The sequence below is a fragment of the Trichinella spiralis genome (assembly GCF_000181795.1).
Source record: "Trichinella spiralis strain ISS 195 chromosome Unknown Scfld1085, whole genome shotgun sequence".
In the NCBI taxonomy this organism is placed as follows: domain Eukaryota; kingdom Metazoa; phylum Nematoda; class Enoplea; order Trichinellida; family Trichinellidae; genus Trichinella; species Trichinella spiralis.
In genome coordinates, this window is record NW_003528024.1 from 172,644 (window position 1) to 198,913 (window position 26,270).

Genomic DNA, 26,270 nt, shown 5'->3' on the forward strand with positions numbered 1-26,270 from the left:
AAACAGCTCGCCGGATCCAATTTCTGCTCGATGAAGCAGCCTGCCATATGACTCCACTGATAAAGCGGTTTCATACTAGCAACGGTTTTCTAAAATTTCCTCGTCCATGCAGCAAACAGTTGGTGTGCAGAGTAAAAGATGAAAAATATATACCACATCTGAAGTCGAAGATTCATCAGAAGACGATTCAAAATTTGCATTTTCTTCCGAATCGACCTGCTCCAGCACCTTCTGCCCTGAACAGTTGCACTGCATGGCGTCGTGAGTCGCGCAAGCGGTGTTCGCCTGATAAACAAGCAAATGTTTCAGTTCGTCAATTGAGAATTTCATCTTGGTCTTCTTCATTTCATCATTCCCATCGACAACCAAACCAATATCGTCTTTTCTTATTTGTCGTTGAAAAATGTTCTCTTCAATGGATCCCTTGAAAATTGAATGAAACAAAACCAAACATTAAAAAAAATTGGTAATAAATTGTTCATCCAACCGTTGTCAACAGTCTGTAAATATGGCAAACACGTCGTTGGCCGTCACGCCAAATGCGTGCCATTGCTTGTCTGTCGTATGCAGGATTCCAGTCACAATCGTAGAGCACAAGTCGATTAGCAGCAGTCAAATTTAAGCCCATTCCTCCTGAATGTTCAGAAATATATAAATAAATAAATATCAGTTGATAATTAATTGACTCAGCGTCAACTGATACGAATACTTGCAAATTATTTGCAGAAAATTAACCAGTGGATGACGAAAATCAAGTTACTGTTTTGTGCCGTTATTTTCTCATCTTTGATCGTTCAAATCAAACTAACACGCCGACTATTTACAATCAATTTCAATTTATGCAAATAATAATAAAATTTGAATGAAAAATCATGCAAACGCAAAACCATTAAAACATATAAATATTTGCATTTGTTAGCTAACCGATAAACTTGTCAAATGTCACTTGAATTGACAATTTTTAAGCGCTTGAAAATTTTACCCGCTTTCAATAATTATTATTACCTGCTTTGGTGCTGAGCAAAAACAGAAACGTGTCATCAGTGGTAGTGTTGAAACGGTCGACCATCCTCTGCCTTGACGAAACATCCGTACTGCCATCCAGTCGAAAAGAAGAAAATCCCATTCCATTGCAATAACTTTCGATTATGTTCAAAGATTCGGTAAAATTAGACGCCACCACGACCTTCTCGGCCGGATATTGTCTACGCACCAGTTCCAACAGCTGAGCAAGCACAGTTAATTTGCCACTGTCACCCACTCGTACACCAACGTCGGTAAAACAAGCAGGATAGCAAGAAAGCAGTACTGTGACGTTCGGTCTTCCGACTGCCTGTTGCAAACTGTTGTACAATACAGCAGGATGTGCGCATATTTTGCGCATGTAGTCTAGGAATGTCAAACAAAATTCCGAACCTGCAGCAGTACCCTGATCCAATGCCAGTCTGGCCTCCTCGGCCACAGTTTCGAACAATTTGCTCTGCAAAGTCGACGGCTTGCAAAAGACCGCATATTCCACTTTGCTTGGCAAATAGCGGCGCATAATTTGCCGTGTGCGTCGCAACAAAAAAGTCGAAACCAACTGACGCAATTCATCCCCTTTCCATCGTCCATAAATCTGATCATCTTCGTCCGCTTGGGCACTCATCGATGCTAAAATCGGCTTTTCAAAACTTGCCCTAAACTGAGCCGCTTCGCCAAGCAGACCTGGATTAGCCAAATCACAAAGCACGTACAATTCTTGAAGATTGTTTTGCACGGGCGTGCCGGTCAACAACAGACGACGTTCAACCGGAAATTGACGAATCAAATAGCTCGCTCTGACCATGGGATTTTTAAGTCGGTGTGCTTCGTCACAGATGAGCATGTCGAATCTACTACTACTCTGGCCAGATTCTTGGAGCCGGTTAGCATGTCGTGCGAATGTTTCATAACTGACAATGGTGACAGAACGTAGTGAGGCGTGGTTCATCGAACAAGCTCTATTCACGTCTTTACCGTCCCGGACCAAAACAATACTCAAACGGTGCAATTTGAGCCACTTGTCGAACTCTTTTTTCCAATTGTCCAACAAACTACAAGGTGCCAGTAACAAAATTCGTCTAAGAAGAGCACGTCCGTCAAATGGTCCACGTTTCATCAATGTCGACACCAATGCAATACACTGCAACGATTTGCCAAGGCCCATCTCATCGGCTACAGAAGTTTGAAAAAAGAAGGCAACTCTTTGAATCAAATGAGAAAAATAAAACAACTTCTTCTTACCCAAAATTGCACCATGCCTGTTTGTCGAATGATATCCAATGATGCATTTGTACAAAAACAGTATACCTTCTCTTTGATGTGGACGCAAATTCTTCGCCAAACTGATATCCACAGGTACTTCACCGCACTGCCTACCGTCGGGCAAAGTGAACGACGGCAGAACAAAGCAAGCCTCCTCCTCCGTCGACCCAATCACGTTTCTTCTTCTTCTTCTCTTCAACAACTCTGAACAGCACGGTCGAGGAACCGCAACTGGTCGTTGTTGCTCTGTGACACTTGCCTGTGGTTTTTCACTTTTCACACTGACCTCGTCAACAAGCATCACAAGCAACCCAGAAATGACCAACTCGTGACCAACGGCCACATCCATGCTGAGCGTCTTGCGGCTAGTCAACTGTCGTTCGCCTTCAATTCGCAGCACAATGCCAGTGGGCTGCAAGCACAGGATGCCGTCGTTTTCCCAGAATTTTCGTTTGCGATTCGACAACTTCGACACAAGCACATTGAAATGCTTCGAACAATTCTTGTGCTCTTCGCCGCTGTCTTGAACATCACTTGAACAGCAACTGTAATCCTCGTCAGGCTTGTCTACAACGCTGGTCAACATCCGCTGCCTACGACGAGATGGAGCAGCAGATCGAAGCATGATAAAATTGGACTGTGAATAGAAAAAACGAAATCAACAAGAAAAAAAAATAAATAGTCTGAAACAAAATATCCCAGGGTAAAAATTGGGAAAAACGAAAACACGTTTGATTAAAACATTTTCGACAAAATGAAATGAAAATCCATTATCCAATTTTGTATTGGAATTTATTGAACACAATAAAATCGCATCTTTTCATTACACAATTTTCAAAGAACTTGGGTAAAATAACAGATTCACAATAAAGAAAGACTAGTTCGACAGTTTGTCACAAACCGTTCAGGCAACCGTGTTCAGCTAATGGCGCGAGTGTATGGAATAATGTTCAGGTACAAAAAAGGGAAACCACCAACGCGAAAAAGTGAACACGCATAACGGCACCGATGAAATTCAATGTACGACCAAAATTCTTGCACAATTATGGTCTAGGTAAAATTAAGACAAAAAGCTCACTCTTTACGTAAATTTAGAGGACAAAAAATAAATAATACTTAAAAAAACAATAAAAATGAATCTATATCAACGGCAGAGAAAGAGAGAGAGAGAGAGAGCTAAACGAATGATGAAAAGTGCCTTCGCTTAACGCATGCTACAGAGCAGCGTTTTCTGGCAAATTGAAAATTCCTACAAACCCAACAAACAACATGTGAAAGTCATGTTGAAACTTACAACACGTGCAGCAATGAGAATTTACATAATAAAAATTTCCATTTCAGGACAAAATAATAATAATAATTTTAAAAGAACAACTTTTTTTTCTTTTCCAACTGAGGTAAGTGATTCGACGACAAAAAGACGTGTACAAAATACACGGCACTTTTGCTATGATTTGCAATTCGATGTCAGCCACATCAAACCTTCGTGCAAACCGTCGCCGGATGCTGCGCAACATGGTTGTACGTACCAATTTCTGTCACGCAGGCGAGTTAAACCGAGTTTTTCTTGAACTTCGTGAGGCTTCATTGCTGAAAAAGCATTCGAACGTTAAAATCATGACAAGCAATCGATTTTCAAACACGTGTAAATCACGCTCTGCTTTCGAAATTAGTCAATAAACACTAAAAATTCTACACCAACGCAATGCGTGACAAAGAAAATTGCAAAAAAGCATCATAAACACTGAACAAAAAAATATGTATATATATATAAGCCCACCTTCAACAATATCTTGTTTATTCGCAAACACTAGAATAACCGCATCGCGCATTTCTCGGTCGTTGATGATGCGGTGCAATTCTTGGCGAGCTTCGTCGATTCGATCCCGATCCGCGCAGTCAACGACAAAAATCAACGCCTGAGTGCCTGTATAATAATGTCTCCACAGTGGACGAATCTTATCTTGACCGCCAACGTCCTTCAAAATAGCACTTCATCAGTACAAATCAAATCCAACTCACTTTCAAACACGCTAACCCAAACGTTGAATTTGACATTTTTATAAGTGACCGTCTCGACGTTGAAGCCAACTGTAGGAATAGTGGTGACCGACTGTCCAAGTTTCAGTTTGTAAAGTATCGCTAAAATCGAAATGGTAAAGATTGCTGTGCAACAAAAATGAAATCTTACTTGTTTTTCCTGCAGCATCCAAGCCTAGCATCAAAGCTCGCATTTCTTTGTGACCAAATATTTTCGAAAGAAACTTACCCATTCTCCCACAGCCAGAAAAAGAGTAAAAATACTCAGCTACAGAATAATCCTAAGTTCATATTTTTTAAATGTAAAATTTTACACTACAAATAAAAGAAATCGAAATCTTCCAACATAAGCGGACGGGCCAGATCTTTCGCACATAACAAAACAACTTACGCTACACGCATTACAGTATAATAATTTGCAGGAACTAATTTAATAATTAAATGATCATTTTTAATCAAATGAAAACAGCTGAATTTATAAAAATAATTTTATTTTTAAAATTGTAAAAAACATTAATTTTTCTTTATTAATAATTTTATCATAACAATTTAATCAATGGCTTTTTCTCGATTGCAATATGCGTTGCGCTTCATAAGCGTTGCATCTAATTGCTACTCATTTATTTATCAGATAATTGAATTTCAGCAACAATCTAGTGCAATAAGTTTTGCACATTTTCAGTTATGCGCTTGTTATTTGAGAAGTAATGTGCCTGTGCTGATAGCCTACCACCGATGAGAAGGTTCACAATCTGATTGGCCAATTTTATTCTTGGCTCCACCTTCCAAGCTTCATCATGGTTCATCATTTATTTAATTAAAAATAATAATCTATTTTTTAATTTTTGAATTCAACATTAACAAATATTTAGAGTTTCTCAATTAATGAATGAATATATTCAGACATTCAGACAGAAGTAAAAAATAAATATGCGGTAAACAGTTGAAACTTCAAATAATACGAGTTAAAAATGAGCAAGTTAAAAGTAAAAAAAAAAGAAATTAGATAGCATGGTCAGTTTGACCTGAATGAATGAATTAAATTCAATTGATATCAGAGTGAAGTGATCGGTATCAGGTGAAATGTTGCTTGTGAAGTGAAGAATCAGAGATCAGCCAAAGATTTTCAGATGACCCTGATTTGCAAAATAGACAGTGGATAAATTTAGCATTATTCAACTTGGCTCGAGTGCGCTATCAAAGACCCACGGCAAATATTAGCCCACTACTATTCGCGTATTGGTGTTCGTACGGCATAAATAAAAGCAGCGCAAACGGACAGATTCACGCTGAATCATCAAGTTGTTTAAACTAGAGAGTAAGAATGAAAGTAACATTTTATTAAGAGAGGAAAGAAACATATAGGAACGTTCAAAAGATGCAAAAATTTCGTAACAAAGAACAAGCCCCTAGACCTTGGGATCATGGGCACGACGTGGCCTACGCGCTGGGCGAGAAGGAGCTTCGTCCGAGCTTGTCTTTGGTGATTGAGAAAACTGCACAACAAAGTTCTGCGTTTTCTCATCGACTTCTTTTGGTCTAGGCATTTTTTCACTTGTAGACAAAGCGCTCGCAGTTTCATCAACAATGGTCACTGAATCTGAACTGCTGCCGCCGCTGCTTTCACCAGGTTTACCCTTCGAGGACTGCTTAGCTTTTCCAATGCTTTCAGTTTTACAATCAAGTGAATCTTCTTCGACATCAACGCTACTTTCAGATTCAATTTTCTGCGGTCCTGGCCGTTGACGTATTATGTACCTCTTGGTGGTAACGTTCGAACTACAGGGCGAGACTTCCGAAGGTGCGGATGTGCTGGGCGAAATTGAAATTATAAGCCTAGGACCCTTTCGGTGCGTCAGTGGCTTCTGATTTGAATCCGGATGCTTGAGAATGGGCTTGAGCTTAAACTCCGCCGTCGGCGCATTGGAATTCCCAACAACGGGCGACAATTTGACGGCAGGAGTGGTGGATGGAGTTTCTCTGTTTTCTGGGGGATTGTCTGTCATTGTCCACGAAGAAGAGGACACGTCTTCGCTTTCGGATGTCGTCGTTGGACCAAAGCTGGACAAAGTTTCATTACTGCTAACTCTGCGACCACCGGCCGCCTCAAGCGGTGTCACTTTCAGCAACACTGTCGTTGGCTGTGCAACAGCAGGTTCACTATTCCGCTGCTGCAGCAGTCCTTCCAATTCAGGCTCGTTGGAATGCGCAGCATTCTGTCCTTGTCTTCGGTGACCAACTGGCTTTTCTTCAATCTTGTCCATTTCGATTACGTTTTCTTTTGTGGCTTTAGATCGAGAAAACTTCTTCTTAACTGACGGTTTCCGTATATATCTTTGCGATGTCAACGGTTCACCTCCTTTTCCAAAAAATACACTCTCAGTATTGTCCCTAAATTCTCAGTAGATATAGAAAATAAAACAATAACGAACAATTATCATTTTTTACAATTGTTTTTTATTATTTTGATTCTCCTCGTCGGACAACTGCTCCAAACTGGAGTTCGATTGAGCTTGCTTGTTCGCGCTGTGTTGATTGAATCGGTTTCTGCCCAAAATCGGTTTCTGAACAGTAAAAAAAATGAACAACCTACATCGACTTTTTCAATCCCAGGTTTATTTTTTTTCTTACTTTCAAATGCGAATCCGACTTTGACCGTCCAATTAATGTTGAACCGGAATCTTCTTGTTCACTTTCTTCAGGCAAACTGTTCAACGAAGGCATGTAAACAGACTGAGCACTGTCCCTCTGTCTGTGCTTGTAAGGATTTAGCCACGAGCTGCCGAACGACGTCTTCGCCCTGGCCAACTGATTCCCACAAATATGATCTTTATCTTGAGCAGTATCCGGAGATCCGGTGGAAAAGAATCGCTTCAGCGACTCTTTGCGACTTTCTTTCGCCAGAAGAGGAGCCGCTAGCATTCGATCAGCATGATCCAAATGTCCGTGTTCACCCGCATCTTTTGCCTTTTTTCTGTCTGTTGAAAGGCTGCCTTTTGAAAATTTGTAAAAACGTTCATACGATCAAATGCAAATCTCACCAAAAACATTTCCGGCCATTTTGAAAATTTTTCGCTTTTCTTCTGTACGTTCTTGAAACAACTGCTTGTTCAAATCGTCATTCGCTTCTTTCAAACCACGAACAAGCGATATCAGAAAATATATAACTAATCTAAAAGAGTTGGCGAGTTCAAAGATGCGTGCAAATAAATTGTCACTTCCTTCACCAATTTTCAACAAAGTCTGCTTTGGCTAACTTTTAAATACTGCTGCTTACAACAAACAATGTCATGTCATATCATTCAGACTCATTATTGCCGTGGGATAAGAAAAATTACAACAAATAACAATCATAATAATGCCAAATGTTCCACGCGTATTTTACGGTTGAAATAAAAAGCAAAACATTCAATTAGATTACTTCACAATATCGAAACAAATATAAATTACTATATTTATGCAAATTATCAAAAGTAATATTGACAATAATAAGTGAAGCTGAATAATAAATAATACTCACATGAACAAAATTAACACTGGAATGACAATGCCTGGCGAGGAGAGAAAATTCATTTTCGAATACACTTCGGCTGGCAATAATTTTTTCAGCTGTTCAGTCAGTATGGAATAAAAATGACTTTTCCCCCTGAAATTATTGTCAATTATATATATACGAACCAAGTTAAAAATAAAATTCATTTTCTCATATACGCAAATGGTCCACATGTAGAGGACGGTTCTTTGGAAGCTATGACGTAACCAACCGGCAAAGTGCACAGAAACATGATTAATAACAACAGTAAAAAGTAGAAATTGCTTGATCTAAAGAAAGATGCAATTAATTTCAAGTTGAAATAATTTTGAAACTGAAAAACAGATAAACAAAAACTGCAGCTAACTTAGAAGCTCTAAATACTTCTGCTGCGGGAATATTGCAAGTCATCACAGCCCATGCGCGTGTATACATCAAAATGCACAGTTTGATATTGTTCATAGCCGGAAGAAGAGGTGCAAAGAACATACCAAGCCAAATCATACCCTGGTTGTTGATTACGTGCAATACATTTTCCGCAACTTTGAATTCACCGTACTCTGGCTAGAATGAAAGCAACAGTTAAATAAATAAATGACAATAAAAACATGTCAGCAATAAGAAGAAGTCAAAACAGCTTACAAATACAGTTTCTAAATTCCAACACCACCAATTTGTACAAAAGCGAACCCAAAGACCACGCAAAAAATCAACACAAAGAATTGAAGCGATATTCATCACCAGGTCCATGGTAACCAATTTAGCAATTTCCTACATGTTGAAAAATGATTTTTTCATCAATCATAATTGAATTGATTATTGGAAATTCACCTCGCCTATCATCGTTTCCCAGCATAAACTTTCCAATTCTTCAGAAGTCAACTTCTGAGGAATCAAAAAAATCGTTCCACTCGGAGAGCTAATTTGAGACTCGTTGCTCTTCTGTGAGCCAAACGTTATGTGGAATGTTAAATTATTTGTTCGGAGGAATGTCTCCAACTCTTTCAGATCCTTGTAAAGTGTTCCATTAACAAGAAATGCGTGCATGTTATCAACACCAAGCAATCCGTACTCAGGATGCACAGTGGTCCAGGTTAGACCGGCGGGAGTGGTAGTGGTCAATCTACCGGCATGGGCAGGCGCTGGCAATTTCGGTGGGCTTTTCATTTTCGCTTCCACTAATCGACGCTGCCATATAGTTTTTGCTATTGGAATGAATCGATTGGTGAAAAATTCTTTAGGAATCAACTGAAACAACGGTATTGGTGAAGAAGTTGCCGCAATTGTTGAAGCATTGAGATCATCCGCTTCTTCTCCAACTATAGCTTGACGAGCCAAGCGCAACAATCGTACATTTGCTGCGGTTGAACTGTCATAAGCTGTCGTTCCAACTTCAGATGCATTCCGAATGGCAAGGCCAAACTGAAGTTCTTGAAGACTATCCTGAACTTCGATGAGATATTCCATTTTTGTAAAAATGGCAAATATTAATGTGTAAAAATTTAAAAAATACAAAACTAATATTCTAAAACACAAAAAAAAGAATAAAAATAAAAGGAAGATGAAAGCAAATTATCACTTATTTACCTTCCTAGTTGAAGTCGAAGTGCTGTTCGCGGATGAAATCGTTCTAATTTGCTGACAATTTCAAACAAATTTGGAAAAACAAGTGTAATAAAAGAAACAACAATTGGAACCTGTAAAAATGATTATTGGAAAAAATTTTCTTATTTAAAATAAAAATTCACTCTCATACCTCAATTTTTTGCAATGCCGTCGCCATTGGATCATGCTCTATTTCTCTTGATCGTTCCACAACAGTATAAATCGCATACGCACTGCATGCCATCATGCCCAATATCACTGTATTCGCTACAATTCTCAGCAAAAATCGTACCCACCTGTAAAAGGAGCATTTTCAGATAAATTTATATTTAACTTTTCAAAATAGGAAGAAAATTTAACCACTATTATTACAGAAAATAAATAAAATTGTTAGACTATTATAAGTTGAATAATAAATTGCTATAAGTTAAAATAATCATAAAGCAAAAAAGCTTTTACTTGAATTTTTCGATTGTTTTTTCTTTAAATTCCATAATTGATTCCTAAAATATACATGCGAGATGAACAAATAATTTGCTACAACAATGCAAAATCACAATCACCCCCCCATGCTCGACACCTTTATTTTACATAAAACAAATATGACGTATGAAGAACATTTCGATTTGGAAATTATTTACTCAACAAAATTAACATACGCAAACCAATGTCCATGAAATGAACTCACCCGAAATTTGGTCACATTAGCCATTATTGCATTGCTTGCAGTTTCAGGATTGCCGATTGTGTAATCCCAACCAGTTGTTACTTTCCAAGCGAAAACAAACTGCTCAGTTTTGCCACTGCTCATTTTGCTTGTTCTTGCGTTGGATGCCATTCTTAATTATCAGCTCCTTCAATTATCAATCAAAACGGCAGATTACAGAAATTCATACTTTCGAAGAATGGCAAAAAAACTATAGCCTAGTACAACCAGATTAACCAAAAAATAAGCCAATGGTAATCTGTAGTGAAACAACTGTTCCATGTATTCTTCATTGCTATAATAACCATAAAACAACGGTGATCTAGCCAAATATCCCTAAAAATTTATTCCAATTAACAAAAAGAAACAAATGCCAGAGTAAGCATGAAAATCATATAAATTCACTTTGAAATCCCAAACGGTTTGCAAATGATCGGCAGTTTCTAATTCTTTTTCGCTGAGCAGCTTCCTACTGGCTGTGATATTGGCCCGATGTTCATCGGCTGCTGCATCCGCTATACACTAAAAATTTTTCATCGAGAATATATGTTCATTAATAAATCTATTTCACATCTCACCTCGGGAACTGAAATAAATATTGTCATAAATAAACTGATGATGAGGTTCAATCCAAATATCCACCTCAAAAAAATGAAATAGGACGAAACGACAGACCCAAAATGACCTGAAACAACAAATTAATTTCAAATTTTAATTTTGTTATTCGAACAATATAAAAAAGTTATATTCAAAAAATGATAATTTGATTGATAAATGAAGCATTTCACTTCCTTTTTTTATAAAAATTTAAACTTTTCACTGAAACACGACTGTTCCCGCAAGAAAAATAAACAGAAATAATCATCAACACCTGGTGGGGTTTTTTTAATTGGTGGCGTCACTCAAAAACTCTATGACGTGTAAAAATATTACTTATGAAATTTTGCTCACTTTCAATCTTTTTGATTTTTGCTTCCCACGGAATGAGATAGATGGAAAAATTTTGAAACCATCGGCGCACAGCTTTCCATTTCTAAAAAATTAAAAAATTAAATTATTAATATTAATTCGGACAGAATGAAAGTGTATTTTAACAAAATAATAATAAGTCTTACACGTTGAACACTTTCCCGAAGTAAGTGTGTCCGTGAAACCCTAGCTTCTTGCCTTTGAAGATACCTTTGTGCTAACCTTTAACAAATGAAGTTGTAAAAAATTTTGCAAATATTAAAATACACCACAAACCTCAACGTACGAAGTTTCCTTTGCATTGGCCATGGCTGACAACGAAGATTCTCAATTACAGCTTTCTTTTGTCTGATCTTTTCCATCAGTTGATCTCTAGTCAAATGCGACTTATCCTCTTCTTCCAATTCATTTTCAAAAATGTCGGCATTTTGGCTGAAATAATCCGTTTGATAGAAAATAAATAAATAAATAAAATTACAAAATAATAATAAACAAATAAACTTGCACATCAATTCAATACAGTTCAATGTTACTGATTAAAATTAGAGTTCAATCAAATTACACACACTTATATACATACATATAGAGGTTATAAAAATTTGTTATATACAATTAACACTAAAGAAAAAAATTTTTTAGAATACAATTTCTCTCACCAAATTCTATAGAGATTGTATTGCTGTTGTAAAAAGGAAGCCAGCATAGAAGCTGAAATTAAAGCTGTAGTGTTATGAGCTAATCGAGCGATCATCGTGAAATGAACTGAACTAGACTGAAATAAGTCGTCAACTTCTAAAGACCATGAATCCATGGGCAAAAACGGAGGCAGATGACAAAATCAGTAAGCAGAGACGATCGATCACAATGATATAAGTGAAAACAAAGCAAGCATCAATCTGTCCGTTAAATATTTCACCTATGCGCTATTTGCCATTTCACCAACTCTTCTTCTACCTCTGCACATCGGCAACTTCATGAACAGATAATATCACTGTCAAAAATTTTTAAATGCTGAAAATGTCAACAAACAAGAAATATTTCCCTGAACGCATGTAAATTCTTTCAGTCAACAAATTATCAGCATTATTCAGATATACAGTAGAATTTAAATTTCTTTTATCAAAAGAAAAAATCATTTATATATACATATTTAAAACATTCGTTGATTTTAATATACATATATATATTTGCTTGTATATAAATTTATTATTATAAAAATTACATCTTCACTAAAATATTTGTAATATGATAACAAGCCATCATAATAAGGCCAATAACCAACCAATAGTCAAGTACAAATGTTACTGTAATGCACCATTTTTTCAAATTTCAAAAATTCATCATAATTACTTTAAATTAAAATAGAAATTTATGGCAAAGAAAAATTTTCAAATATCAGAAACAATCCAATAAAGAAAGCATCTAATAGTGCATGGAAATTGAGCTGTATACATAAATAACTAATTACAATAGCTTTCACAATTGAAAATACACATAATAAATATACAGAAAATTCAAATGATTAACAACTGAACAACTGATTTCTTTTTTTAATAAAAGCAGTTTGTCAGAGTTTCAATGTATGTTTTCTTGAGGACTAATTACTCTATTTTTTTCAAAGTTAAATATGAGGAAACAAAGTTACGCCAATCAGTGACGCTTGCTGTTGCAAATTTGATGATTAATGCGTCTATAGAAATTGAAAGGTATGCTTTGATTAACATTTTCCTTCAATAAAGTTTTATGAAATCACCTCTCCATGTAGTACCAAATTTGCAGTAATTAAACTCGTCAAGCTATATATGCAGAGTTAATAATACTGGGCAAAAGTGAAGAATTCCCATATTCATAAATGTCACAAACGTGAAAGGATAAATAAAATATTCACATACAACAAAATAATAAATAATACAAAAATTTCTAACACAGTTCAAAAGAACCACTTGAAATGACTTTAAATTACTTCCTCAAAAATAAATATTAAGAAAAGAGTAAGCTGATGATAAATTTTTGAAAAATAAAAACCATGAATCAAGGGATTGTACATTTTCTCTTCGCTTCGTACAAAATTGCATTACAGATGGATTAAATAAGAAATAAATGCATTAAATATGAATAAAATAGAGAAGATTTCAAAGTTTGATGTGATTATTTATTAAAAATGAATTAAATTTACATTTTAATATCATAATATCATATAAATGAGAAGCTGAAATAAATTATCAAACAATATGATTTTGAAATGAAAAAATCAATCAAAAAATGTCAAAGGTGCTAAAGGGAACACTTGCTTTTCCACACACATTCAGTTTCCATCATAAAAGAGACCGTAGATGTGATTCAACTAAGCCATGAAAAAAAATATATATATTTGTTCAATTAAATATAAAGTTTTAATATATAAATTGTTCTGACAGCTGATGCATTGCATTTTCCAAAGCAACTACCAAAAATGTAATAATAGCAGCAAATGTTGATTAGCGGAAACGCATGTGGAGATGTTGAATTCGATATTTCAAAATGGAATATTTCAATGCAGCACAATATACCCTTGATTAGGCTAGTGTAACATCAAACACTTTCTTATAATTTGCATAAATGTTAACGTTTTTCACTGCAAATGAACCGTGAAAACTGTTCTTATGAAAACAAATAAAACCAACAATAGCACATTATTTTTATCATGACATAAAATTAGGATAAATAAAGTATGTTAATTTAAATTCAAAAAAAAGTTTGAAAATTTCAAATCCAATATCAAAAAAAGTAATAATGATAAATTTTTTTTCTAGAAAGAATGTTTTATATCAAAAACCAACATCCAAGTTAACAGAGAGCTGCTTGCTATAAAAAACTGAATAGGAACGAAGTCATCAAAATTTTAATGAAACCTAAGTAAACAAAGCAGAGCATAAAAACGATAACACAAGTGAACACAAGTGCACTAAAAGTAAAGTGCTAATGCATTTTAAATTTGCTTAAAAGTTCCACCTGTTGATTGTTATGTCAAAATATTAAGCTGCTTCAAATGTGCATTTTACATGCTGAAAACGACTTTGTTTAACTAATTTCCCAATTTTAATTGCTTATCACTTTTATTTCTTTTCTTTTACGACTACAAATACCAACAACAAGCAACAACAACTTAACCATTTACTAATACTACTCAGGGAATAAAATAGTTTTTTTTGCTTTTAAATCATTTTTCAAAAACTTATTCATTCCTTGCTATATTTCAAAATATATATATATATATATATATATTCATTTTTTCAAAAAAAAATAATAATATATTCAGTAATGTCATCTATGTATTATTTTTACAATAAAATTTTCTTTTAAATTTTGATCTAATAAAGAAAAATTTTCGGCCCGCTTTATAGTCTGCAATAAAAGCCCATTCTCCAAATACTCTTGCCGTTGTTGTTGTTGTTTAAAACTACATTTATTATTTGCCATAACATGCTAATCATTTCAAAAATATTCACATTAAAACAACCAACAACGATAAAACCGACTAACTAATGGAATACTGTTTTCCTTCCAAATATTTTATCTATTTCAATAAAAAAGTGATGGCTTCAAGAAATTCCACTAGATAAATTAATAATCGAAAAAAGAAAGAATTGCAATTTTCATAAAAATGAAATAACTCGACTCAACTAAGCAAAGATAAATTGACAGAAGGTACTGAATTTTGGAAAAACAAAATTTGCATTCAATAAAAATGAAAAATTATTACCAGTTCAAATTCTGACTTACATATGCATCGTGTTAGTGGAAATGCAAAACTTTTAACCGACAATATAAATGCATACTGTAAAATGTATACGGAAATAATCTTACAGAATTTTCTTCAAATTTGAAAATATAATTTTTCCATTTTCATGTGCAAATGGAAACAAAGCTCTGCAAAAATATTCGAAATATAAAACTGATGCATCAAATATAAAATTATTGTCTTTTTTTATAAATCTACTTTGTAAAATGACTATCAAAACGAACAAATACAAAAATGCTTTACAAAGGAATAATGACAAATTATTAAATAAAAACTTAAAACTGCTTTTGTTTTATTTAAAGTGACAAAAACTTTCCTACAACACAAGTCGATCAGAATCAATATGAAAAAAACACGTCTAAATGCTTATTGAATTTGACAAAATTCAACAATTAATTACTACTGCTACATGCAAATTACATGACGAATAATACTCATGGTCATTCATTATTCAAGTGCAATTTAAAATACACAATTTCTTCATTAGATTTAATTCAATTTGAATTGATTTGATTCAGTCAAAAATTCCATATATGCCGAGTCCGATTTGCTCAAATTTGCAAGAGAAATTTTAAAATTGTAAAACTGCAGCGATGTAAAGCTAACCCATGTTTTGACATCCTTTGCAGCTTTGAGCGTAATAGATGCTAGCATTTAACAACTATGAAATTGAAACAACGCACTGCATGGCGAGAAACTTGAGAGCAATAATCAAAACAGCTATTCAAGGTATTCCATAATATAACTGCATTTCTTGAAATTTCATTCGATTAACATGTAAAATAAATGCGGCAAAAAATTTGTCACTTTACGAGAAATTTAATTCATGCAAAATTTAAAATTTTTTAATACTAGAAATTGATTTTCAATAAAACATAAATAACAATAATAAACTGTTAAATTTCAATTGTACAGTATGGATAATTTATCGATAAGAGTGATACAAGCAAAAGATAATGATGCCAGAAAAGGAGACCAAATGATGCAAAAATATTCAAAAAAGCGTGTTTACCATTTGACGTTCTTGAAAAAGGAAAAAGAAACTTATTACGAACAGCATGCCAACACTGTTGCAAATATATATATTAAAATTGAAAAGCTTCCAAGTAAGTTTTTGTCAGTAGAAGAAGAAGAAGAAAAACTACCACCTCGCCAACCAATTTAGAAAATAAAAACCAATAACCACAAACAAAAAATTATAAAAATGAAAATCTTGACTTTTTAATAATAGAAATGAAAAAATGAAGCTTACTCATTTTCGACTTGAGCTTTGTGCCTGTGTGAGCTTCGTCGTAGAAGGAACAGTAAATCAAACAGACTTTCTCGACGACTGAAACCACTGCTTGACGAACTTCTCGACGACGTTCGTCGTTCCCGGTGAAGCATTTTTGGTAAATATCTTAACCGAGCACCAAATTAGTGATGATCAATTATAACAATAGCAACACTGCAGTTGATTCAAATCCATTCAAATCAAATTAAAGCTGAACAAACCAAACCAACAAACCAACATGTAGAATATTAATTTCTTAAAAAAGTAAAAATGAAAAACAACTTCTCTATCATCATAATAACAAGCATAATTATTCATAACTGAAATAGTTTAATTAAAAAAAAGTGCATCATAGAAGGTTTCTCATGGTTCAAATTTTGACCGAGTCAAATTCCAGAATTCCTATCAGTTGGAGCATGACCAATTGAGCTAGTTGATGCCGAACATGCAAGCAGTGTATGCTTGATATCGTCGTTAATAAGCAAGAATAATGAAAGTAAAATAAGTAAAATGGAAATGAATAAATAGAAAAAGGAGAAAGAAAAGAAAGAATGCGATGGAAAGAGAGAAAGAGAGAGAGAGAGAATGAGAGTGAGAGTGAGAGAGAGAAAGCAAAAGAGAAAGAGTGAGAGAGAAACAGAAGTTATTACTGCCAATGAGAAAGAACCTGCAAATGTTAATGTTGTGCAAGCTATAAAATGCTTGATTGACTTACGTTTAGTCTTGTGAAGTAATTCCACTTTGTTGGCTAAGAGAAGTTCTCAAAGGAAACAATGCAATGAAGAGATGCAATGGTGAAAATTAGATCAACGTGAACTCAGACAAGAAAAGAGCACGTCCAGGAGGAGCAAATGAGTGGCAAAACTGCGGGAAGACCAGCCGCCGAAACGCTTGCCCACCCGTTTGAGAAGGCATTGACAAATGTGAATCTTGCTCATTCATGACAGCTAACCACCGTTGTTGACAAATCCAGCAGCCAGCGAAAAGCCTCCCTTGCAATCACGTCATATTTACACAATCTCGTCAATCAACTATATGCACTTTCGAAATACGCATCCGATTTGCTACCTACCCACTTACCTATCTTGCATCTTTCAAGCTCTGGCTGGCTGGCTGACTAGCAACTCCATTGACTTCCGCTTCACTTTAACTTTCTTTACATCTATTCCATTCTGCCCATGGTGCGCATTAACATTTTCCACCATCTTATGTAATATTTCATTTGGAACACGATGTACACACCAATTTTTCAACCATAAAAACACTTCACCAAGACAAATAACAATTCTCTGGGCTTTCGTTGAAACATTCGTTGTAAGCAAAAAGTCCAACATTACATACATTGTTCATTGCATGAATCACACCACACTGCACGATTTCATCACGTAACTGCACCGATCACACGCATCAGCTATGCATATCCAATCTTTCATTTACAAATTAAACAACTCGCACATAATCTAAAAACAGATTATTTACAAGTTTAAAAGTAAACCAAATATGTTAATAAAAAACATTTATTTTTAACGTACTTCACATTCCTCATTTAATGGAACTTTGCATTCTCCATGACAATGTGCAATTTATAACAATGACGAACGTAAATGAAGATGTCATTTTAGAAACATGAATCCAATTGCTTATGAATTTCAGCTGTTCAAAGTAATCAAAGTAAATTTTCACTTTAATTAACGTTCAAAATTCTGACACTATATCTTCAAAAAAATCTGCGTACAATAATCTGTACAGTATACAATAGATAATAAAGCAACAACTGAAAATACATTTTTTGAATTTGCTTTTCAAAAAGAAAAACATAAACATTTTAATTTCAGAAAACAATTCATACAAATTAAATGCACATTAGGAAAACGATTGTATGAAATCTGGAAAAAAAATAGAAAATATTCATGCAAACCATATTAACATATTATGCTACAAAAAATTATTGAAATGAAATATAATTTGAGTAAATTTGTAAAACAATGCAATTTTTAAATTATTATTTGCGTTTTTTCTTACCTAAAATGAAACAATTCTATGATTCATTGCATTTACATTTCAGACATTTAAAGCATATTTTAAACAATTACAACTACTAAACGAATTAGGTTATTAAACTGATAAAAGTTTACCATCTTTACTGCTTATAAATTTTAAAATGCTACTAACACTTTTCCGAATTAAAAATGTCTTAATTCAATAATAATATCAACTAAAAGATAAATAAGCATAAAAAGATTACAAATACCATGGAAGCAATGATGAAATAGAAATAGCATGTGTTAGAAACAGTACCGCGTCTTACAATTGATCTAAATTAATCTTCAAAAGCATAGAATAGAATCGATTTTCGTCTTGCTTGCTGAGTGCGATCTGCTTTTTTGTGTATTTGTGTTTTAATTGTATTATGTCTGTTATATTCAGTTCGTTTCTTCTTTCTTGAATAAATATCGCCCCGTTACTCACTTTAACAAGAAATGCTCTGTGCAACAACAACAAAGTATCGCATACAATTTCGAAAACTACAAATTTTTATGAAAAATTTATAATTCCCACAATTAATTTTACAGTACACTGCATAACTATAGGAACAGACAGTAAAAAATGACAAAATAATAGCATTATTAATTTAAAAACAAATACATGGTTTGAAAAGAGCCAAATTACAATTATAAAAATAACATATTGGCTAATTCTAAACTAAGCTCCTTCAATCTTTGTAACCAACGTCTGCTTAAACTTTAATTACTTTAATTTACCCATTTGCGGTAAAATTGCTATTTAGAAAAATTTAAACTTGAATTTTAATTAAAATGTATAAATTCAAAATATAATTTGTGAATTTCATTCCGAAATGTACATAAACTTAATATTATATTACACCATATTATTGTATGCATAAAATCATCTTAAGCAAATATTCCTTTAATAATGAGAGATTTTTGAATAATATACTATAAAACAATCAAAACTTTACGTTACCATATAATACAAGCTTGATAATCGAAAATTTACAGTATAGTGTCGCTGTGGAACATTGTGTAAACAAAATAATGTAAATAAAAATAACAAAATAAAATAATAGTGTAAAGTCAAAACCGGGCTTTTGCACTAAACAAAATTTCATTAGATAAAATTGGGAGAAATAGTGTATGGAAACAAGTTTATCATAAACATCACCCAAATTCGTAAATCAAAACATTACAATTTCGAAATTGTGAAAATACATTTCAAAAAATACCAGTAAAACAAGAGAAAACAAAGTGACAACTATAATAAGTTTTTTGAAAATTTTTATTATACTGGAACCGCTCAGAACGCTTACTCTCCCTCAGTTACCTGATGCAGTCTTCAATGACACCATTAATAGTCTTCAATCATACAACTGAAGACAAATTAACAGTGCCGGCTTCCTGCTCAGAAGAGTAAGTTCCGCTCATCATCGACGGTTTACAGTGCGTGTGGGATATGTAACGATATTCTGCAACCTAACTACAGAAATGATCCTGTGAAGTAAGGTCTTAATCATTTCTCTTCTAATAATTTTCATTAGCTCATGTTTCTCAAAATCAATAATTGGGTTTAAAGCATTAATAAAATTGGGAATTTCTTTGAATATGAAATACTTTTTCAATGAAATGATCAAGTTTTATTATAAATTATTTCGTGTACCAGTTTTATGTGCTATAAATGAAAAAGTTATTCGTGAATGTATATATATATATATATATATATATATATATATATATATATATATATGTATATGTATAATACTCTTGAAATTCGTTATACTGTACTTGTCTTGTTGTAGTTAAAAATTTTTAATAAAAGTTTTCATTTTTGTTATGCTGGTGTTACTACTTTGAAATAAGTTAGTCTCTTTTATATAACTTGTGTTTCTTTTTAAATTTATATTTTAACAATTTAGTCATGCGTATTACTTACGTTTGGTTACTTCTTTATTACTTAACCAATAATGCTGCAGCGAATGAACCTCATTCTACCCACTTTGGTCAAAAAGATGATGTTGAAGATGTGGAGTATGTTCATAAAGATACGTTGAAATTGTTAGCAGTATTTCAATGTTTTTATATAGACACATGAAAAAACATTTACATGGTCGTGTCGATACGAATTCAATGGATAATCCAGAAATGATGCGATTCTACTACTTCAATATGCATGATCTGAATAAAGATAATCGTTTAGATGGTTTGGAAATCATTAAAGCAATTACTCATTACCACAAGGGTATGTTGTTTGTAACGTAAAATTGCATATGATAATAAAAATCTCTTTTTTCATTTCTCTTCTCTTCAGTATTGAAAGTTTTAAAGAAACAAAAATGAAGTATTTTTGTGATTAACTGTTAATCATAGTTGAATTTCATATTTTTATGAAAGTTCTGAATGTAATTCTTAGCACATTTAGTTAATTGTGTATTCCATTAATTATTCATTGCAAATTTAGATGACCATAATGTCGAGGTGAGAGTTCCATCTGACGATGAACTTGAAGCAATTGTTGATGGGATAATGGAGTCAGATGACTTCAATCGAGACGGTTTTGTTGATTTTGCAGAATTTATGAAGCGCTCAAGCTATCAACAATCGTAAATTTAATTTTCTTATGTGTTTTGTGATTGTTGAAATAAAAGAATTTCTAACTTACTTGAGATCGTAATTTTTTATCATGTACTTGATTTTTTTTGTTGTATACTTTTTTTGAAATTATTTTTCTTAAAGTCATAATAGGTTTTTTGCATGAAAAGATTGCGTAATCGTTTTATAAAAATTGAATTCATTAAGCTTTCTTTTTGTTCCACTTAAAAATGCATATATTAGTTAATTATGAATCACAACGTTAATTATTATGGTAAAGGTAGGACAGTTTTAATGAAATATAATCTTAGTTTTGACTAAATATTGAACAGCACATAAACAATGTTAGTGGCGTGGAACTGATAAATTATGCGAAAGGTTAATTTATTGCATTTTGGAAAAGAATGCCCAAAACCTTCTCGGAATTCCAAGCATGCGTGTATTGCTCTATAAGCATTAAACAAATAAGAGAGTGTACGATGTTTAAAAAGTTTATGAATTAGTTAGTAATGTTTAAATATATATAGTATAAGGAAAAGGTTGAAAAAGTGCTTGATGTATTATGCATGTTTTTTTGTTTGATTTTTTTCTCTCAAAGTTAGTTTTAGGCATTGATGCAAACGCGCAACGGGATAATCAACCCATCTGGAAAGAGTTCTTCAAACTTTTCAGCATAAATTTGTAACAAGGAGGCAATATTTTTAGTTGAAAATTATTAGCAAATTGTTCAGCTGGCAGCTGTTTCTCTTGATCGCATAGTGATGTGAATATTTGCCTTCGAAATTGGACGTCTGTTAAAGTCATCGGTGTGACTTTGTACGTTTTATTTGTTGCTTTAACTTTGGGCGATATTAAATTTTATATTTTAATTATATTTCTTTTACTTATCAATAATTATAAATTAGGTTTCAATATTTAATCCATCATTTTATTAGTTATGGACAATTTGAAATTCATATTATAATATCATTTTCAATTAATGGATGATAATAAGTTGAAATTATTTTTAATGAGTTAATAAGACAGTTTAGTTTTCAGAATATGCCGAATTTTGGTTGGCAAAAGCGGCCACTTTTTATCAGTGGAATTTTTATGTTAATTTTCCTGCTTTCATTGGTTACGCAGACGGCAATAAGCGTATATATGAAAAATGATCAATTTATGCAAATTAAGCACATTTATCATATTTTTCACTTTTCAGGTAAGATTAGCAATGACAAATGTAAATAATTTCGCACACGGAAGTGTAATTATAATTACCGGCTATTTCGGCGAGTTCATAGATCGCGTTGTTTTCAACCTGCTAGCCGGTAAAGATATTGTTTTCCATTTTAACCCTCGCTTCAAGCACAATGTAAGTGAAATTTTTTCTTAAATTATCAGCAAATGATTATCCTATTATTGATTAAAAAATTTTTGTCTTCAATTTATTTCTAATAGAAGCTCATTTTTCTTTATTATTTAATTTTTTCATATAAATAAATCAGGGAATATTTTGTTTATTGATTAGATTGAATACGTATATATTACTTCAGAAAGTATATCGAAATTCTAAAATAAATGGTACATGGGGAAAAGAAGAGTTCGATTCGGAATTTCCATTTGCTAAAGGTTCAAATTTTTCATTGTTTATTGTCTGCCAGCGAACAGGATACAGAGTTAGTAATAAAACAGCTTTCAACTTGTAGCATCATTTTTTGCACATTGTAGCTTTGCTTAGGTATTCGTTGATTACAAAGCGAAGTTTTTCTACGAGCATCGATTCTTAGTTCCAAGAGTTGATAAAGTTACCGTGGATGGAGACAAAAATATGACGAAATTATACGATCTGCTTGTCTACTAAACATAAATCATCCTTTCCTTCTTTTTCTTCCAACAAATTGATTACGTTTAAGAACTGTTTTCCATGCTTTATCTGATTTGCCCAAATTTACTGCATCGTAGTGAAAATTTTAGTTTCTACTACTGCATATTAATATACATATATTTTTTTGAATGTTTTCATTCATTGTGCTATTTTTCAATAGTAAATAAAATCGGAAATATTTATTTTTTTTCTTCATTAAATAGAGAAAACACTTTTATTTTCAGCATTGATTTTTAAGCGTAAAGTTTGAAAGAATAATTATTTCTGTTAAAAAATGTTACTTTGTCAATTAGACAAAGATAACCTATGTTTTTGCATGATTCATACGTTGAATATTTAGTTTAGGTTTTTAGGTCATAAAAAATGACTTGTCATTTTTAAGATGCAGTTGTTTGATTTTGTTAAAGTTGGAAAAATGACAAACATTGAAAAAAAATTTTTTTTGAAAAAAAAGACAACTGTTAAAATTCATTTCACTACTGAATGTGTGTATGAAAAGAAGATATTGTTTTCGATAAAATATCTCTATATATTTTCGACGATCGGCAGTTCTGTGCTCTTGTTAAATATTATCATGTTGATTTGCACAGATTTTAATGCGTGATGAAATTAAAACTTTTACAAAAAGATTTGCATAATAAAGAAATACAGGTATTATTTTTTCTAAAAAAATTGTTTGTTAAATAAATTGAAATTTCAGTATTTTATAAATGGTAGATGTATTTTGTAGAAAAAGAAATTTTATTCAAAAAATTACTATATATAATTCAAAAATTAATTTGATTATTTTATCAACGCTTACAGTAAGTTTTGATCTGTTTGTACGTGTAGGCGTGGGTGTTAGATTAACGGTATTAGAAGATGATGATGATCGATAAATGCATTGTAAATGGTACAAATTGAGTTGAAAATTGTGCAAGAATGACATAAACAGGTTTGCATTGAAAAGGTAATTTGTGGTTTTTCATCAAAATTGCTAATAACTGTAATAAAAAGCCGAAAATGCCGAGGCCAGTTTACGGTGGATGTAATAAAAGCGTTTCTAGCATGTCGGCGGCGACTAGTTCGCGGATGCGAGTCCATTGTTCAGGTTGAAGTGAAGCAATTACAATTTGAATGAAAGTGAAGATAACTGAGAACTGTAAACGCCGCCTCTTATGCGCGTCTTCTTCATTTCAAGCCAGTTGCCAAGGTCGCTTGGTGCGATTAAGTGAGGTGATTGTTAGTTTACAAAAAGTCGGCTGTTGACCGTTGGTCAAGTCGTTAAAGGACATAAGCGATTAGCCGTCGTCGACAAACAAGGTCGTGTGCCATGGCGAGCTGCATAATCAGTAGCAGCATCTTTTTTATTACATCCACAAGGCGAACATACTGATTATTTCCCTCCTTTAAGAAAACACCAATTATGATGAGCAGTTTAAAATTTACTCTTGTATCATAATGTGCACTGTTATAAACATATTTGTGTTTGTATTCTAAATCTAACGATTTGTGATTTAGAGTTTTGAAGGAAATTTTATTATTCTTCATGCACGGTGGTTTGTTTCAGTTGAAAAATAAGCTGAAAATATTTGAAATTGCTGAAAAATGTATGGCTATTAAAATCATCAAAAGAACAATTTTAAAAGTATTATTATTTTATTTATGTTGTGTGAAAATGTCGAAAACTAGCGTGGAACTGTGTGAGAAATTGAACACGTGTTTAAAACTGTGCGATTTTCATATGGCTTATTCGCATTGTTCTATTGTAATAATGACCTTGTTAGCCATATCTAGAGAACCCGAATCGGTTTGTAATGAAGCTCTCTATCGATTATTTCTTCCTCTTTTTAACGTTTTAATCGTTCACACGGATGGGATTCAATGTTTACTAGGAATTTGCGGTTTCTCACGCTGGGTCAATCCATTTAAACAGTAAGCACGAAATTATTTGAAAATTTAAACACGTGTTAGCTGAAATTGCAAATGGAAAATAAATTACTGTAAATTTATATTTCATTGCTCATTGGAAACTACTGAAAACTGTTCACTTTGTAAGCATTTTGAAAATTTTTATGAATTATTTTTTTAAATTACTGTTTAAGGAAATTGAAATATGATGGTTTGTTTTTCCTCTTGAAAATTATTAATTATTATAAATGTATTTCATCATATTCAAAACTTGTGAAAATTGAACAGAAATGCAAATTTTTGCAAACAAAAACAACTTCCAGTATTTATACGGTATGATGATTTAGGATTCATTAATTAGGGATATCTATTATAGAGTACGAAAAGAAATCTGTTTTATTTTCTATGCGCAATAAAAAGCAATCAAAACTATTAATTAAATTTTAAAAATGGAAAAGCAAAATTATTTTTCACGTATTTAGTTGGACAACTTTTTTAAAAATTAGCTAGAACGGTGCTTGATTTGGGCGTTGTTTCGCAGCTATGCATAGAAAGGACATTATTTTTGATTTTTATGAGATTTTATAAAATGGCACACTGCACTGAATTTCTGGGACAAAATTATTTTAATTATAAAATTAAGGGGAAAAAAATAGTACGGTATTTTTTAAAAAAATTAAATTGAAAATTAGGATTAAAAGTCGAATGTTTTGGTTTTGAACTTAATTCGGTTGTTTATGTTTGTAAATTTTTTTTCCTCAGTTTGCATCAGTTGGGCAATTGTTTAAATTTGAATAATTTGGTTCGAAAATTCTGTATATCATGCTCATTGTGATTGATTGTTTGAATTTGTTAGGTAAAATTGACGCCGGTATTGGCTTCAAAAAGTGTGAATGAAGTTGACTGAAAAAAAGAGTTGAGAAAAAAATTCAGAATAATTTTGAAATATTAATAAATTTGAAAAAAAAACAGTCGAAATCAGTTGCCATATTAATAATTTTTACAATGACTAGCACATCAAACGGTGATTGTATGATTATGATAATTTTTTTCATTAAAAAAAAGGAAAAAGAAACTTTTCTCCGATTTCATCATTTCACCGAATTTTCGAAATTTGTGAACCTTATTTGCATGGATATTGTTTTTATTTGGTTGTAAATAATAGAAAAAAGTTAAATAATAAATATATTTTATTGAAAAATAAAATTTTTGACCAAATTCCAAACCAAAACAACCCGTCCATTATTGTCCGTTGTTACAGTTGGTAAAATGTTGTTGCGTCATTGTTTTGAATTTGTAAATATTACAGTTTGCAGGTAGGAAAAATACAAAAAAAATTTTTTTGAATAATTTCAAAAACAAAATAAAAAATATTATCAAAAATAAAATTATTTATTTCACTTTGAAATATAATCTTTTTTTTCTTGATTTTTTCATTGTTTAAAATAAAATTAAAAGTTGAATTTTATAAAATTTTCAAATTCTTGCGTAAATAATTTTGAAGTGAACAACACAATTGAATGAATTAATAATTGGAGTTTGGATAATGTTGAATTATTATTTGGTTTTGAATTTTGATTTTCAACAAAAACAAAAAGTCGCATAAAATTTAAAAGGCGGAAGGAGATTTTGTTCAGCGTGTTCGGACGTGTCCGTCGACGAATTGGCTTAGGGTTGGTTGAGTAAAAAAGAGAGGAGCTAATGTCGTTTCGACTGA

At 32.6% G+C, this 26,270-nt stretch overlaps 5 protein-coding genes across 5 annotated transcripts; 4 read left to right on the plus strand and 1 right to left on the minus strand.

Moving 5' to 3' along the window:
• Positions 1–75: 75 nt before the first annotated feature.
• Tsp_10860 (7 transmembrane receptor) lies at positions 76–11,949 on the minus strand. Its single transcript, XM_003370203.1, has 20 exons — positions 11,795–11,949; positions 11,415–11,570; positions 10,748–10,854; positions 10,575–10,684; positions 10,360–10,505; positions 9,615–9,759; positions 9,446–9,555; positions 8,690–9,383; positions 8,501–8,629; positions 8,226–8,422; positions 7,847–7,972; positions 6,958–7,315; positions 6,775–6,890; positions 5,771–6,717; positions 4,478–4,594; positions 4,309–4,428; positions 4,107–4,213; positions 1,006–2,923; positions 488–633; positions 76–423 (listed from the first exon to the last, which is right to left on the minus strand). The coding sequence occupies exons 1-20, from the start codon at positions 11,947–11,949 to the stop codon at positions 76–78; spliced, it is 6,252 nt and encodes a 2,083-aa protein (XP_003370251.1).
• A 3,886-nt stretch (positions 11,950–15,835) lies between these two features.
• On the plus strand, positions 15,836–17,581 carry Tsp_10861 (conserved hypothetical protein). Its single transcript, XM_003370204.1, has 2 exons — positions 15,836–16,025; positions 17,166–17,581. The coding sequence occupies exons 1-2, from the start codon at positions 15,836–15,838 to the stop codon at positions 17,579–17,581; spliced, it is 606 nt and encodes a 201-aa protein (XP_003370252.1).
• Positions 17,582–20,125: 2,544 nt separating this feature from the next.
• Tsp_10862 (7 transmembrane receptor) lies at positions 20,126–20,811 on the plus strand. Its single transcript, XM_003370205.1, has 3 exons — positions 20,126–20,235; positions 20,292–20,446; positions 20,666–20,811. Exons 1-3 carry the CDS (start codon positions 20,126–20,128, stop codon positions 20,809–20,811), a joined length of 411 nt encoding a protein of 136 aa, XP_003370253.1.
• A 354-nt stretch (positions 20,812–21,165) lies between these two features.
• Positions 21,166–23,541, plus strand: Tsp_10863 (galactoside-binding lectin superfamily). Its single transcript, XM_003370206.1, has 6 exons — positions 21,166–21,174; positions 21,835–21,933; positions 21,998–22,150; positions 22,332–22,454; positions 23,364–23,376; positions 23,468–23,541. Exons 1-6 carry the CDS (start codon positions 21,166–21,168, stop codon positions 23,539–23,541), a joined length of 471 nt encoding a protein of 156 aa, XP_003370254.1.
• Positions 23,542–24,416: 875 nt separating this feature from the next.
• On the plus strand, positions 24,417–26,239 carry Tsp_10864 (conserved hypothetical protein). The gene is made up of 4 exons (XM_003370207.1): positions 24,417–24,577; positions 24,748–24,886; positions 25,197–25,213; positions 26,191–26,239. The coding sequence occupies exons 1-4, from the start codon at positions 24,417–24,419 to the stop codon at positions 26,237–26,239; spliced, it is 366 nt and encodes a 121-aa protein (XP_003370255.1).
• Positions 26,240–26,270: the final 31 nt, after the last annotated feature.